The sequence below is a fragment of the Lotus japonicus genome, chromosome 3, assembly GCF_012489685.1.
Source record: "Lotus japonicus ecotype B-129 chromosome 3, LjGifu_v1.2".
Classification (NCBI taxonomy): Eukaryota; Viridiplantae; Streptophyta; class Magnoliopsida; order Fabales; family Fabaceae; genus Lotus; species Lotus japonicus.
The window spans coordinates 73934144-73950023 of record NC_080043.1 but is presented as its reverse complement, the minus strand read 5'-3'; the positions used below and the strand labels follow the sequence as shown (position 1 = coordinate 73950023).

At 37.8% G+C, this 15880-nt stretch overlaps 2 protein-coding genes across 2 annotated transcripts; one reads left to right on the top strand and one right to left on the bottom strand.

Annotated features, from left to right (window-relative positions):
- Window positions 1-6055: 6055 nt before the first annotated feature.
- LOC130742593 (ethylene-responsive transcription factor WIN1-like) lies at window positions 6056-7314 on the bottom strand. Its single transcript, XM_057594690.1, has 2 exons — window positions 7127-7314; window positions 6056-6715 (listed from the first exon to the last, which is right to left on the bottom strand). Exons 1-2 carry the CDS (start codon window positions 7204-7206, stop codon window positions 6244-6246), a joined length of 552 nt encoding a protein of 183 aa, XP_057450673.1. The 5' UTR covers window positions 7207-7314; the 3' UTR covers window positions 6056-6243.
- Window positions 7315-8659: 1345 nt separating this feature from the next.
- On the top strand, window positions 8660-10433 carry LOC130742592 (uncharacterized). Its single transcript, XM_057594689.1, has 2 exons — window positions 8660-10006; window positions 10297-10433. The coding sequence occupies exons 1-2, from the start codon at window positions 8869-8871 to the stop codon at window positions 10329-10331; spliced, it is 1173 nt and encodes a 390-aa protein (XP_057450672.1). The 5' UTR covers window positions 8660-8868; the 3' UTR covers window positions 10332-10433.
- Window positions 10434-15880: the final 5447 nt, after the last annotated feature.

Sequence of the window (15880 nt, the reverse complement as noted above, 5' to 3'; positions counted from 1 at the left end):
CAGAAAAAGTCAAAAAGTTTTATTGGAGAAAATTGGTTTGCAGATTTGGAGTTCCAGCAACTATCGTCTCAGACAATGGAACACAGTTCACTAGCAGAAGTGTGAAGGATTTTTGTGCAGGAATGGGAATTGAGATGCGTTTCGCCTCAGTTGAGCACCCTCAGACAAATGGACAAGTAGAGTCAGCGAATAAAGTCATTCTCAATGGAATTAGAAAGCGCCTAGGCGAAGCTAAAGGATTATGGGCTGAAGAGTTGATCACGGTCATTTGGGCGTACAATACTACTCCTCAATCAACTACTGGTGAATCGCCTTTTAAGTTGACTTACGGGGTAGACGCTATGATCCCAGCAGAGTTGCAAGATGTAACTTTCAGGGTGGCAACTTATAATGAAGAGCAGAACGACATGAATAGATTGGTTGATCTCAATTTAGCAGAGGAAACGCAAGCAGAAGTTCGTTTGAGGCAGGCAATGGTAAAACAGAGGTCGGAAAGGCGATACAACTCTAGAGTGGTTCCGAGGCAAATGAGAGTTGGAGATTTGGTTCTGCGGAGGAAGGCGAAGGGGCCTGATGATTCGAAGTTATCACCTAATTGGGAAGGACCTTACAGAATTCTGCGAGAGCTTGGTCAAGGGGCGTATCATTTGGAGGAGTTATCGGGGCGAAGGGTCCCAAGGGCTTGGAACGCACAGCATCTCCGTTACTATTACAGTTGAAGTGCAGGGTGGTTCGTTCAGTTTGTTTTGTGTTGTACAGTTTGGTTCAGTGTGTGTTTGTCCAAGACTATGTTTCGTTGTTTTAGTTTGTGTGTGTTGAAGTTATGTTTGTTGGTTGTACCGTTTGAGACTATGTTTGTCGTGTATGACTAAATTTGATGCACTCTTTTCTCTACCCCAAGCGGGAGAGTTTTTAACGAGGCATCAATTATTAATGAATAACAGGTGTGCACTCTTTTCTCTACCCCAGGCGGGAGAGTTTTTAACGAGGCATAACCTTTTTAAAATGATCTAGGGCGTATCATTTTGCTTAATTCTTTTACCCATAGCGGAAACTTATCAACTAAGGTCTATCAATTGGGCGATGTCAGACAATTGAGAAAAAAGTAAGTCTCTTAAAATAAGAGCATTCGACCACGAATTCATAAGCACAGTCTTAAATTGGATTTAAGCTTGTCCAAACTAAGCACAAGTCTCCACGCGAGCATACTAACGAAATCAAATATTTTGACTTTGATTTCCATGAGTAACTATGTCAAAAATGAAAAATTTGACTAAGTTATGTACACAAAGGCCTTATGATTCCAAAGTAGTTGATTAAGTTTAAACTCTAAAACATTTAAAGAGATTCACTCAAGAGTTTACTATGTACAGTAAAATGAGAGGGTAACGTACTCAACTAAATGACGAGGGCGGACTGATTTTGGTGAAAGGTTAGTAAATGTCATTTGTGTTAAGTTATATGTTTAAGTTATGTGATAACTTGAATATCTAAGTGAAGTTATGCTTATATTTTCTAGTTATATGATAATCCAGATGACTAAGTAGGGATATGCTTAGTTATAGAATTAGTTATTGTGATAGTTGTTTGGGTGAGTAAGGGATAGTGTTATTGTAGAAGTTATGACAAATTCAGATTTTGGGCGAAAGAATTAGATAAAAGGCAATCATGTGCATACTGAAGAAAAATTCATTATAATAAAAGAAAGTTGTTACATAAGGCAAGGAACGTTGAGTAATTTAAAGCAAAAGAGGCCTATAGCCTTTTACATTGTCGGTTGAAAGAGAAGGGGTTAACAAAGTCAGAGCCTAGATCATTCAGATAGTTTCGCCACCTCTTTCCTTGTTGTTGACATTTCCTTCTTCATCTTCTTTGTTTTCTTCTTCCTCTTTTTCTTCTTCATCAACTTTTCCCTCATCCGCGTTATCCGGGCTGATCAATTTGCCATCAACAATGCGGGCGTAAGGGTCTGTTCCCGTCAAGTTGATCGCCAGGTCAGGATTAAGGAAAGTGACTTGAGTAATTGCTTTTGAAAATCCAGCCTCAAACTGATCCAGAACAGAAATTTTCAAGTCAGTAATTTCGGTTTTCATCTGGGAATTTTCTTCAAGCATTTGATTATGCACAGTAGTCAATTGAGCGCAGTCAGCCTTAATTTTTTCATTCTCCTCATTCAAGGCTTGGATGGTAGCATTGTTTTCGTCAGAGATTTTCTTCATTTTTTCCAATTCTAAAGCCAAATCCGCGGCTTTCTTTTCATTTGCTTTGTTCGACTTGTCCAGCAACTTGAGTGTAGCCTTCATTTTTCCAATTTCTTTTTCCTTCTCTTCAACAAGCTTGGCTGAAGCAAGACCATCGAATCCGGCCGATTCAAGGTCGATCATCTTGGAGATAGCAGCAATCTCCAAGCCTTTTGTCATCATGGCCTGACAAGCTTCCTTCAAACCTAGCTTCCTAATCTTATCACGGTCCGCCTCGAACACCAGATTTGTTTCCACCAGGGAGTTGAAATCAATCTTGGAGTCCCAAATTGAAGTTACATCATCCGAGGATAATTCCTCAAACTCTTTCAGCAAGTTCTTCCAGCAAACGGGTGGGGTGCTTGACGAACAACCTTTGTTCGCCACAGCAGATTCGCCTTTGCTCATGAACTTTTCCAGTGAGGTTTGGTTCAAGTCTTTGCTTTTGACAGAGGTAGGATCTTCATTCTTCTTTTTCTTTTTTGTGGGGCGGCCTGACTCAGTACCAGAGTGGCTGGTGGCATGTTCGTCCGCCGACTTCGCGGGGTTCCTTTTTTCTCGAGCAGCCTGTTGTTCGCGGCGAAATCGAAGGATGTCTTCTTCACTTAGGCGGGCCATTGATCCTGCAAAAGAGTGAACAAGAGTTAGAACTTGGTAAAATTTTCTTATGCAATTTAAGAAAGGGGCGAAACATGTTAGAATGCCTTACCAACGTATTTATCAACTGCATTTTTAGAGAGAGCAGTCATAAAGTCTGTAAGGTTTAAGCCTAAGCCAGATAGAAATTTGCAATCTACTAATTCCTCGGGGGTAAGAGCATCGTCGGGAATTTTGATGACGCTCTCGTATTGGTTCGTCTAATAGAAAGGAAATTTTGGGCTTCCATCGGCAAAGTAGAATATGTCTATGCAAGCATCAGATTCGCGAAGTTTGAAAAATTTACCTTTGAAATGTTTGTAATGGCTTTTATACAGGGTGAACAATCCTAGACCCCTAGCGGTGGCGAGTGAGACATATTCGCCCTTCACATTTCGTCCACATGTTTCAAAGAAGTAAAAAAATTTGTTGCTGGTAGGTAGAATGTGTAAGGTTTGACACAGGACTTCAAAAGCTTTTAAGTAAGCCCAGGCATTACCATGGAGTTGAGTGGGGGCAACGTTCAAAAGGGTTAGAACCGAGCAGGTAAAGTCAGAGAATGACAATTCATATTTTAGATCGGAGAACAAACTTTCGAATAGGTAGGTGAAGTTTCGCCCTTGACCATCCGTTTTCCCAAAACAACACGGTTCATCAGGGGCGCAAGGAATTATGTCTAGGTGGGCATCAAGGCCATCTTTCCTAAAATTATATTTAGTGACTAAGTCGATGACGGCTTTTGGGGTGCAAATCTTAGAGAATTGTTTTTTAATTTTACTAGAAACCCATAGAGAACCAGCAGCAGATGGAATGGAGGAGGCAGAAGCTTCCTTACGAGTACGTTTGATAGTCATTTTCAAAAGGATTCCTGAAAGGAAGAGTTTCAAAGTGTGAGAAGAAGAGACAAAGTAGTTTGAATTTCTGGGTGGAAATGCCAAACTTTGATTTTCTGGGTAGAAAGATAGAGTATTGTGTTGAGTTTCTGGGTTTAGTAGAGTAAGTTGTTCATGTGAGGCTAAAGTTGCAAAAGCAAAATAAGAAATGTAGAAATTAGAAAAGAAAGGAGGATGAAGTTTACCTGTGAAGGAGAGAAGTTTGAGTGACTTCTGGGATTTTGGTGATGAATGCAGTGGGAATCGACGAAAAATTTCTACCGTTTTGGCTGATTAGAGAGGATGATAAGAGTAAGAAAAGTGAAAATGAGAGTGTGAGAGAAGGGTAAGAATTTCGGATCTTATATAGAAAGGGGAAAGGGAGATGAAAGGGTGAATTAAATGGTGAGTAAAGGGACGCGTGTCCTCGCGTGTGGGTTGGGTTCGAGGTATGAACTCTGACGTTTGGACCGAAGGGACACGTTGGTTTGAAAATTTTGAATTCGAAGGGGTGTGATTTGGTAAAGGAAAAATGGTAAGGGGTATTACAGTCTAAGAGATGTGACGTTTCGAGGCTAGTCAGGTTGCAGGAGGGGGTATGACTTTACGTTTAACATTTATAGTACTCCCTCCGTCCCTAATTATAAGCTAAAGTTGTAAAAATCACACTTATTAAGAAAGCCTTAATTGATGCATTGGTTTTCAAAAAAAATGTACAACTTTCTATGTTTACCCCTATTTATGATAACACTTTTTCATCATTGTACTACTAATGGTGGTGCTCCACTACCAATAAATGCAAGGGTGAATATGGAAAGAAATATTAACTTTTGCAAGGTTAGCTTATATTTAGTGACACAAAAAAAGTCTCAATGTTAGCTTATAATTAGGGACGGAGGAAGTACTTTATTACATTAATTGCAGCTTTGATCATTATGATAGTGGAATTTTTAAGTATATAATAGTATGGTAGCTCCAAGTTCCCAAAAATATGCAGGAGATCTACTTGATGATTTTAAAGCAGGTAAAGCAATATTGATTTCGAAATCTGCCACGGTAAGGGCATATGAAGTGACAGCTGAGTGGATGTGACAAATTTGATTCAACACACAAAGATGATGTTCATTAGGTGTTTGGTTAAGGTTTATAAGTATTTGAATTTATACGCCTTTATTGACATTTTATGTGATGTAAATTACTGAGGGCTTATCAAAGACACTTTCGTCTTATACTAAGCCTTAGTGTCTTGAGGGCTTGTGGTCTGGTATGGGCTGATCAATATGTACATTACTTAGGCTGACCGAATCATGTATTAAATGGGCCGGGTAACCCATGATCCAACCGGATCAAAACCCAACTATAAATAAAGAAGGACCGCCCAAGCGGCGAGGACCTATCATTTCACGCATTTTTACTCACTTTGTTACTTTCGTTTGCTCTCTAAACTGGTTAGCCTTTAGTCTGTGGTTCCATACCGGAACAGCCTCCTATTTATATAAAATATTGATTATTCTATTTGTTTGCATTAAAATATAGTTGTTGCTTAGCTATAAATTGAAAAAAAAAAACATTTTTTATTTCCTGACCTGATCCATAGATATTTCTCAATTAGAATGCCCTTAAATGGAATGGTTAAGGAATTAAAAGTGAAATGGTTTTCTTAGAAAGTGTTATATTATGTTATCAATGCAATGATAGCTCAAGTACTAATAGCTGGTGATCATATAGATTGAGAATTGGGAAGTTCATAAATTAACTTTGAAAAATTGTAACTTATCTTTCTGATGTACCAAAAAATGCATTAAATAATGCAGTTATAAATAAAAAATTCTATTTTTAGACTCTTATCGGATACCTTTAGAGGACTTAGATCCCAAACTTCATAATGGTTATCTTGATATTTAACAAATAATATCTGGTTATCATTTTAGTTTTTCACCCATTTCCTATAAGTGTTACCACCTTTTATATCATATCGTTTACTTACCATTTCTAATTTTTATTTATCATAATTCTCATCAATCACTTAATTAATAACTAATTAACTCGTATAGGTGTGCATACTTTAAACGACAAACGTTTTAGAATAAATAGAGTAGTATCTTATATTGTATATTAATTTTGAGTCTAAATTCTTAAATATTATGAAGGTATGTAATACTCATTTTCTCATCAATTAGGAGTTGTGGCGTAATAGTTACTCAACTCGTTCTTTGACCATGAGCTTTCCAGAAAGTATAAAAATAAGAAGTCATGAAATACTTTTGTTGAAATAACCCTAGATTAACTAAAGTATCTTGCGACATGTTACTTTCCAATATTTTCATATATTTTCTAACTGAAATTCAAGTGATGTGAGAGAAGATTTTCATCTCAAACTTTTTTTGAGGCGGGACAAACAAACAAAGAAAACAAGATGAAAATGACAAAACATGGGACTTGAAACTCCTTGAAAGAGCCCCACGTGAGAATAATAGTAAGAAAGCACATTGAGCTTAATTTCTGTTCAGAAGCTCCTCTATCATCTGCAGAGCAATCCTTTGCTCCTCATCCAAGGCATTACCCTCCTCTGGCTTCACCTTATCAGATCCATCAACAAGATCAGGCAATTTGGAATCAGAAGTTGATCCTTCATTCTTCTTCCTTTCCAACTCCACCATCATGATCCAATTTGAATCAGAACGAGGCCCTGCTCGCTTCTGCCACACCCCAATGTGGGAATTCTCAGTGTCAAGCCTCAGGCAAGTGAGGGAAGGTGAAGGGGACTTGCAGCATTTTCTGAGCTTTGCACTCAGAACTGCAGATAATGTTGTGGAAGAGGAAGTAGAGCTGTGATTTCCCATTGGTTTATCAGCAACAGGGAAGTTTGTCTTGGCATTCCTTCCACTCATCAAAATGGCTGCTTCATCATATGCTCTTGCTGCTTCTTCTGCAGTCTCAAATGTTCCAAGCCACACCCTCCTTTTCCTATTCAAACACCCCAAATCAAAAGTAATTGAAATTAAACATGCTATATATATAGACTTAATTGATTCAAAGGAAATAAAAACTTATTCAAAACATGCTATATAAACTTTCACAATGCACATTTCCTTTTGTGATTGAAGCGACAATGAATGATCGATGAATCTTAGTATTTCATGATAGCAATGTCATTATGCCACTTAATAATTGTTTCAATGCACATTTTTCATGTGGCCTAATAATCTCATCAAAACTAACTAGTTAATTGAGATACTAATCAGATCTCAAGTAACATCTATAAAGATCAATGAATAAAAAAATTGCAACTTTGTTAATTTTTTGGGGGAAGTGAAACAAACAAATAAATGAAAAGCTATATAGTGATTAGTGATCAGTTGAGTTTGATGAGAGTACAATAATGGGTGGCGAATCTCAGAAACCCATGAGCCCCAATGGCGTTGCCTGACACCTCTGAATTTCTTTGATTTCGCCATGTTGGTCACAACTATCTTATCTTACCAAAAGGTGTGAGAGATAGAGTGAGTAAAGGGTTGAGAGTGTGTGGGATTTGTGACAACGAATGTGGACATGATGCCAAGTTATAAAGCATGGGGTGATGATGGAGCAATTTAAGGCTACTTCCACTCAAGGGCACACGTAATTTTTTGGTTTGGTAGGATTTCCACATAGAAAGGGTAGTAAAACGAAGGACCCAACCATTTCACTAGTTCTGGTGTTGATAGCCTTCAAATGCTTATAACAGTAATAATTCAAATTAGAGCAATGGTGATTGGTGACAATTACATGGTCAAAAACAAAAGGAAAACACAAAGTTGGGATATAATTTTCAAATTATGAGATGCTTGGCTCTTTAATAGTGACATCACAATCCATTTTATAACTTCAAGTTCAACTATCACTGCATATTATATAAATACAAAGATCAATTTAACTACTTTTAACATGTTTTACCCGCTTACTTAATTTGTTTGTAAAGAATTCTATAGTTGTTTGCACCTCAAGGCGTGTGGTGCATCCTTCTTAGAGGTTCCACCGCCTCTAGGGGCTAAGACTCTTACAATTAATCGATAAACAAACAGTAGATGCACGCACCACTCTAGCCTGGAGTACTTAGAGGAATGAGGTCATAATCCAAAGATTTTCAATCACATCTTACCATCAAAATCAGATTTAAATTTAAATTTATTTGTAATGTGGTAATTAGGTAGTACTCCAAGTAAGTTAATCAAGGAAGATAAGTCATAAATACAGAGACTGTAGATCTAAGCAGTAAAATGTGCATAAACATTGTTGCATAGTGTGCTTGACTCCAAGTAAGCAAATATATTGGTTGGCACCTTTGCGGCTGTCCTTTTCTGATACCTCAGTTGGAAGTGACTGTCAATTACATTGTGGTAGCAGCCGTGATTCTTATACCAGACTGGCAAAAAGTTACAATTTATACAGATCTTATGAAAAGTTCAACAATGAAACCATTCTCTAACTTTGAATATGTACCACACATCATGTCCCAGCTCTACATGCACAAAATCAGCAACACTCATATGATCATATGAAGTGGTTGTCATCAATTTAATGCTTGCCATAGTATGAGTACACATAGCAGGACTATTCTATCCTTTCTGGGTTAAAGGCATATGATTCCAGAATTTTACATCTACAGCAAAAAAAAATTATGAACTGAGCTTTTTCTAGTGCATTATGAACAGGTTAATAAGTTTTGAATCGTTAGGCTAATAACAAATTCTAAGATAGCATTATAGTTTATCCTTGATCATTTATTGGATACCGTACTTATATAACTTATATAATGCATTTGTATATGTTCATTTTTTCACACGTTCTACATGTGCAACTCTAGATGTGAGTGTTGAATAAGATAGTGTTAGCTTACCACCTTAGGTAGTTAACCATGGTTAGCTCTACTATGGTTAGTTTAGTTTGTTAGATATCTGGTTAAGTTGTTAACCGGTTAGTTAGAGTTTGCTTAACAACTCTCTTAGTATAAAGCTTGTAATAACAGTAGATTTTACATTCATTCAATACATTCTCAGTTTTCTCTGCAATCAATCAAGAAACTTCCGCTTTGTTATGGTATCAGAGCTCTCTTAGAGAGAGCTCTGCTGCGCGCTCCCATGGCGGCGATCGCGACGCCGTACCCGTTCTCTGTGCAAGATGCACAAACCGCCTCACACGCTCTCTACATCCATCCCAACGAGAGCCCTTCTACCGTTCTGGTTTCTCCTCCACTTTCAGATGGAAACTACCACAACTGGGCTCGTGCAATGAAGATGAGTCTGATGACGAAGAACAAGCTGGGATTCGTCGACGGCACGATCGGAGAACCGCCGCAGGATCATCCCGTTCTTCCCTACTGGCAGCGTTGCAACATGATGGTGTTAAGCTGGCTCATCAAATCGATGAACATGGAGATTGCCCAATCGATTCTATGGCGTGACAAAGCTGCAGATGTGTGGAAAGAACTCAGAGAACGATTTTCACAAGCAGATCTATTTCGGATTTCAGAATTACAAGAAGAAATCTTCAGCATAAAGCAAGGTGATTCTTCTGTTTCCAAGTTTTACACAAGCATGAAGACTCTTTGGGATGAATTAGACATACTCAATCCTCTACCCATTTGTACCTGTAACCCTGTTTGTGCGTGTGGTGCGATCACGAAAATTGCTGAAGAAAGGAACAAGAATCAAGTGGTGAGGTTCCTTCGAGGGTTGAATGATCAATTTTCGGGTGTTCGTTCCCAATTGATGCTTCTAGATAATTTGCCTAATGTGAATAGGGTTTTTGCTATGATAGCTCAACAAGAGCGACAATTTTCGTCTGAAAATGTTTCTGGCTCGAAGGCTCTGTTAGCCTCAAGAGAACATGGTGGTAACGATTCCAGGGGGGTACAGGGTCAAGGCCAATCTTGTGGTCAATCTTCTGGTTATGGAGGGAGCAAGTATAACTCCAAGAAATGTTCCTACTGTGGCAAGATGGGTCACACAGTTGAGGAATGCTACAAGAAGCATGGATTTCCTCCGGGTTTCAAGTTCAAGAATCCAAAGTATGCCAGCAAATCAGCCAATCTGGTTCAGACAGATGGAGATCATCAAGATGATGATGATCAAGAGGGCAAGGATGCTGGAAATACTCGTTTTGGGTTCACTGCAGACCAGTATCAGAATTTGCTTGCTTTGCTACCAACACAAGATCAGAAGGAGTCAAGAACAGCAAGTGTGAATTCATGCACACAAGTAATTCCAACTCATAATGGTAATTTTCTCAATCCTATCTGGGTCTTGGACACTGGAGCCACAGATCATATTTGCAACAAGCTTGAAGCTTTCAGTTCATACAGACATGTTCCCCCTGTGAAAGTTTCTCTGCCAAATCGTGTCATTGTTCCTGCCACCATCAAAGGGACTATAAAAATTACACCTTTCTTTGAGCTACACAATGTGTTGTATTTACCTAGCTTTGAATTCAATCTCATTTCTGTTCATAAGTTAGTTAAATGCCTGAAGTATAAACTGACTTTTGAAGATGATGATTGTATTATACAGGATTCCATTGCTTACAAGAGGATTGGCACAGCTAGAGCAGTCAAAGGCCTATATCTACTCATGAAAGGAAATCCCAGGTCTTCTACCAAAGCCATTTGTAACTCTGTTTCAGTTCCGGAATCTATTGTTGATAATACAAACTTAGCTTGTAATTTCATACCTAGTATGCATAACCTTTGGCATTTTAGGCTAGGCCATCCATCTTTTGTAAAAGGGCAGTCCATTAGAGACCTATTTCCTTACATTGAGTGTAATAAAGAGCAAGTTTGTGACATTTGTCCTCTTGCAAAGCAAAGAAAATTGAGTTTTCCTTTGAGTAATTCTTGTTCTTCAGCTATTTTTCAATTGGTTCATGCTGATATTTGGGGTCCTGTGTCTACTGTTTCACTTAATGGTTTTTCTTACTTTCTCACAATAGTTGATGATTTTACTAGACATACTTGGGTTTATCTGCTTAAATCCAAAGCAGAGGTGAGACCCCTTATTCAAGATTTTTGTGTTCTAGTAGAAAATCAGTTTGCCACTACCATTAAAACCATAAGAAGTGACAATGGTAAAGAATTTGATATTCCTCAGTTTTATGCTTCAAAAGGAATCACACATCAAACTAATTGTGTGGAAACCCCTCAACAAAATTCTATTGTTGAGAGGAAACACCAACATATCCTGAATGTGGCTCGTGCTTTACTTTTCCAAGCCAGCCTACCTACTTCTTTCTGGACCTATGCTATAGCACATGCTGTGTTTTTAATAAACAGGTTGCCTACACCAGTGTTGGGACATAAGTGCCCTTACCAACTTTTGTACCAAGAGCTACCTGACTTGTCCCATCTCAAAGTCTTTGGATCCCTTTGTTTTGTCTCCACACTTACAAGTCATAGGACTAAGTTTGATCCTAGAGCTAAAAAGTGTATCTTTCTTGGATATAAAGCGGGTACCAAAGGGTATGTGGTCTATGATCTAGGAACTAGAGCCATCTCAGTTTCTAGGAATGTTGTCTTTCATGAAAATGTATTTCCATACAAAATATCAGCATCATCTTCTCTTGAGAGTACCACTGATAGTACTTTGCCTTTACCTAATTTTTCATCAAAAGAGCCATTTGATTATTCACCCATTGTTTCACCCGAGACACCTATAGTACAACCAGTGCCAGCTAGTTTGGCTCCAGCACAAGGTGTTATCCAGCAAACATCACATCGAACCAGGAAACCACCTTCTTATCTCCAGGACTACCATTGCAATTTGGCTGTCTCTACTGCTGTGCCATACACTACAAGCAAGGGTAATCCTTATCCTCTCTAGTGTTATTTCTTATGAGCATTTGGGTTCAAATTATCAAACCTTTGTTATGAACATTACTACTGCTGTTGAACCTACACATTACTTTGAGGCTGTTAAACACGAATGCTGGCGAAAAGCCATGGATCAAGAGCTGGAAGCACTAGAGAGAAATAACACATGGATTTTGGTAGACAAACCTCATGACAAGGTTCCCATTGGATGCAAATGGGTTTACAAAATCAAGCACAAGCAAGATGGTTCAATAGAGAGGTATAAAGCTCGGTTGGTGGTCAAAGGCTATACCCAGATTGAAGGGATCGATTTCATGGACACCTTTTCACCAGTAGCAAAAATGACTACACTCAGAGTGCTTGTAGCATTGGCTTCTTCTCAGAACTGGTTCTTACATCAATTGGATGTAGATAATGCATTCCTTCATGCCACTTTAGATGAGGAAATCTATATGTCACTTCCACAAGGGTTGTCCTGTTCTAAGCCTAATCAAGTGTGTTTGCTCCAGAAATCTCTGTATGGACTCAAGCAAGCAAGCAGACAATGGTTCTCTACTATGGTTAGTTTAGTTTGTTAGATATCTGGTTAAGTTGTTAACCGGTTAGTTAGAGTTTGCTTAACAACTCTCTTAGTATAAAGCTTGTAATAACAGTAGATTTTACATTCATTCAATACATTCTCAGTTTTCTCTGCAATCAATCAAGAAACTTCCGCTTTGTTATGGTATCAGAGCTCTCTTAGAGAGAGCTCTGCTGCGCGCTCCCATGGCGGCGATCGCGACGCCGTACCCGTTCTCTATGCAAGATGCACAAACCGCCTCACACGCTCTCTACATCCATCCCAACGAGAGCCCTTCTACCGTTCTGGTTTCTCCTCCACTTTCAGATGGAAACTACCACAACTGGGCTCGTGCAATGAAGATGAGTCTGATGACGAAGAACAAGCTGGGATTCCAGCAAAGTGCAGTAGATCATACACTCTTTGTTAAGAAGACTTCATCTTCATTCACAGCTCTTCTTCTATATGTGGATGATGTCCTATTGACAGGCAATGATATGACTGAGATTGTGTCAGTGAAACAATCACTTCATGCTCAGTTTAGGATCAAAGATATAGGAGAAGCCAAGTTCTTCTTAGGATTGGAGATTGCCAGATCTACTGCTGGGATTGTTCTAAATCAGAGAAAGTACACTTTGGAACTCATTTCAGATTCTGGTTTGCTGGGTTGCAAACCTGCTTCTACTCCAATGGATCACTCTCATAAGCTTGGAGTATCTACAGGAAAACCACTTGATGACATTGGCTCTTATAGAAGGCTCATTGGCAGGTTACTTTATCTCACAACTACAAGGCCTGACATAGCCTTTGTTGTTAATCAACTCAGTCAGTTTTTATCTTCTCCTACAGACCTTCATGAGGCAGCAGCTCACAGAGTACTGAGATACCTCAAAGGTACTCCAGGTTGTGGTCTTTTCTATCCAGCTACATCTTCCACTACCTTAACTGCATTTAGTGACTCTGATTGGGCTGGTTGTGTGGATACACGAAAGTCTATCACTGGCTATTGTGTGTTTCTTGGTAGTGCACTGATTTCATGGAAGTCAAAGAAGCAGACAACCACATCTCGTTCGTCTTGTGAAGCAGAATATCGGGCCATGGCAGCAACAGTGTGTGAGATACAATGGCTCAATTACCTTCTTCGTGATCTAGAAGTTTCTCATTCTACTCCTGTATCAATGTATTGTGATAATCAGTCAGCTATGCACATTGCTCACAACCCAAGTTATCACGAAAGGACCAAGCATATTGAGCTCGACTGTCGCATAGTCCGTGAGAAGCTTCAACAAGGACTCATTCATCTTCTACCAGTGTCTTCCTCTTTGCAAATTGCTGACATTCTTACAAAACCTTTGACCCTTGCCCCATTCCATAGTATCTACTCCAAACTGGGGATGCATAACATCCATTCTCCAGTTTGAGGGGGGCTGTTGAATAAGATAGTGTTAGCTTACCACCTTAGGTAGTTAACCATGGTTAGCTCTACTATGGTTAGTTAAGTTTGTTAGATATCTGGTTAAGTTGTTAACCGGTTAGTTAGAGTTTGCTTAACAACTCTCTTAGTATAAAGCTTGTAATAACAGTAGATTTTACATTCATTCAATACATTCTCAGTTTTCTCTGCAATCAATCAAGAAACTTCCGCTTTGTTAGTGAGGAAGTGTGATAATAAGTCTCACATTGATTAGATATTTATATATAAGAAGTCAATCCTCATATCTAAACTAGTTTTTTTGGGTAAGTTATATCACTCCCAAATTCTAAGAACACTGCATTATCTCCCAAAACACTATGCGACAAGAAAAATAAAACATGTTTTGCTATTCATTTTACAGCACTTTTCGTGTATCAAGATTTATGCAAATTTAGGAGCTGTTATAGAAGTTAAGTGAGTTCTAATAGAATTTATATAATGATGCTATTAATTAGATGTTACGAATATTATGGATTTCTATGTGTGCTCTATATGCATATAGACATAGTACATAACTGCCTAACTAAGCTAAATTTCACTGATCTACTTTCACCTTTGTCAGTAGTCAGTACAAATGTTGCTTTTAAAGGAAAATGGGGTCGAATCTCCCGAAAGCAACACAGGCGTGAAAACGTGCTTGTTTTTATTGGTAAAAAAATACTGTGCAAATACTTTGCAAATACTTGCTACTTTTTTAGGCCATTGCATGTGAGTAGGTGGAAAAAGTTGCAATGTGATTCTGGTATGAACTTGAAGGTAATCCGGTACTGATGAAGGAGAAATTTAAGATGGTCATGGGATGTATGAGTAAATTCACTCCTCTCCTTGTATTCTGCATTAATAATTACAACTCTGATTTTAGTTTGACACCCTAACTCTAATTCTAACTCGCATCCACTTTATTTTTGCCTCTGTATCTCTTTTTTTTTCCTAGTAATGAAAAACAAAACCAATAACAAAATGCGTGTTTTGTTTGTTTATTTTCCGAAGCACCAGAAAAAAGTGTGTGTTGACATACTAATTTGTTTAAGAGCTTTGATTCATTTAAGCCTTTTTTTTCAATGTCATTTTTACTATTTTCTCTTTCTCATTTCTCTTTTTTTAAATAAAATTTCCAAATGTGACTCATCTAAAGTGAGTCGGTCACTTTAAATAATAAGGTAACTAACACACAACTGTTAAATTGAAAAATAAATAGTTCAGATTTAAAGAAACACCATAGGTTATTACATATATGTAATTATATTATTACAATCACAACTGTTAGTTTTTTAAGTAATGATTGTGATAACTTACTTTACCTTTTAAAATTATTCTCTCACTTTCCACATCACTTTATCATTTTATTTTTGAAATCCACTTTATCATATTTTTACTCCTATAAGAGTGCATTATATTCAGGGTGCCAAACAATTTTTTTTTTCTCTATTTTAACTTGCAAAATTTTAATATCATCACATATTCTCAAGTTTTGTCTTTTTTATTCTCACACCTTCATAGCAGAACAGTGGTCCCAGGATCCATTATAAATTCGCATGTTGTATCAAGGTGAGAGGCTCAAAAGGAGGGGCTACCTAACTCAGTTGAACACGTTGCGTGAATGTTTTCACTGTAATGGAAAAACTAACAGCTCATATGATAATACAACTTCATTGTGGGTGGGATCCTCACAATTTTATTTTCTCTCAATTTTCTACAGTGAACATTTGTGGTGGTTATAGCCGTAAAAAACATTGGTAGCATTTGTGGCGGCTAAAAGCCGTCAAAAATTTTCACTACAAAAAATTGAGAGAAAATAAAATTGGGAGAATATGTTTCCCTTCATTGCCTAATGGTTGCCTAATGGTAGCATTATTTATGACGATGAACATATTTATTTTAGCGTTAAAGTTAATGCCAACGTACGTGATTTCACCATAAAAAAAAGTGATTTCACATTAATACTAACAAAAAATATTAGAATTTATTACATTAATTTTAATAGTATATATAAGTTAGAAAAACAAAATCTTGACATATTAACTTTATCTTAATTAAATTAATGTTCATTTAAAAAAAATTAAATTAATATTAAGTTCAACAGAAATACAAATGTCATAGAAGCTAGGGGGTTGAACCCCCATGGTATGTGCTAGTTCCAAGCCTTTATTGCAGGTTCTCATAGCATGACATATTTGTCACATTTTGCACATGTGTATATCACTGCCTTTACTTGAAGCTTCCAATTTTAACTATGTGCTCGTGCTAACTGCTGTT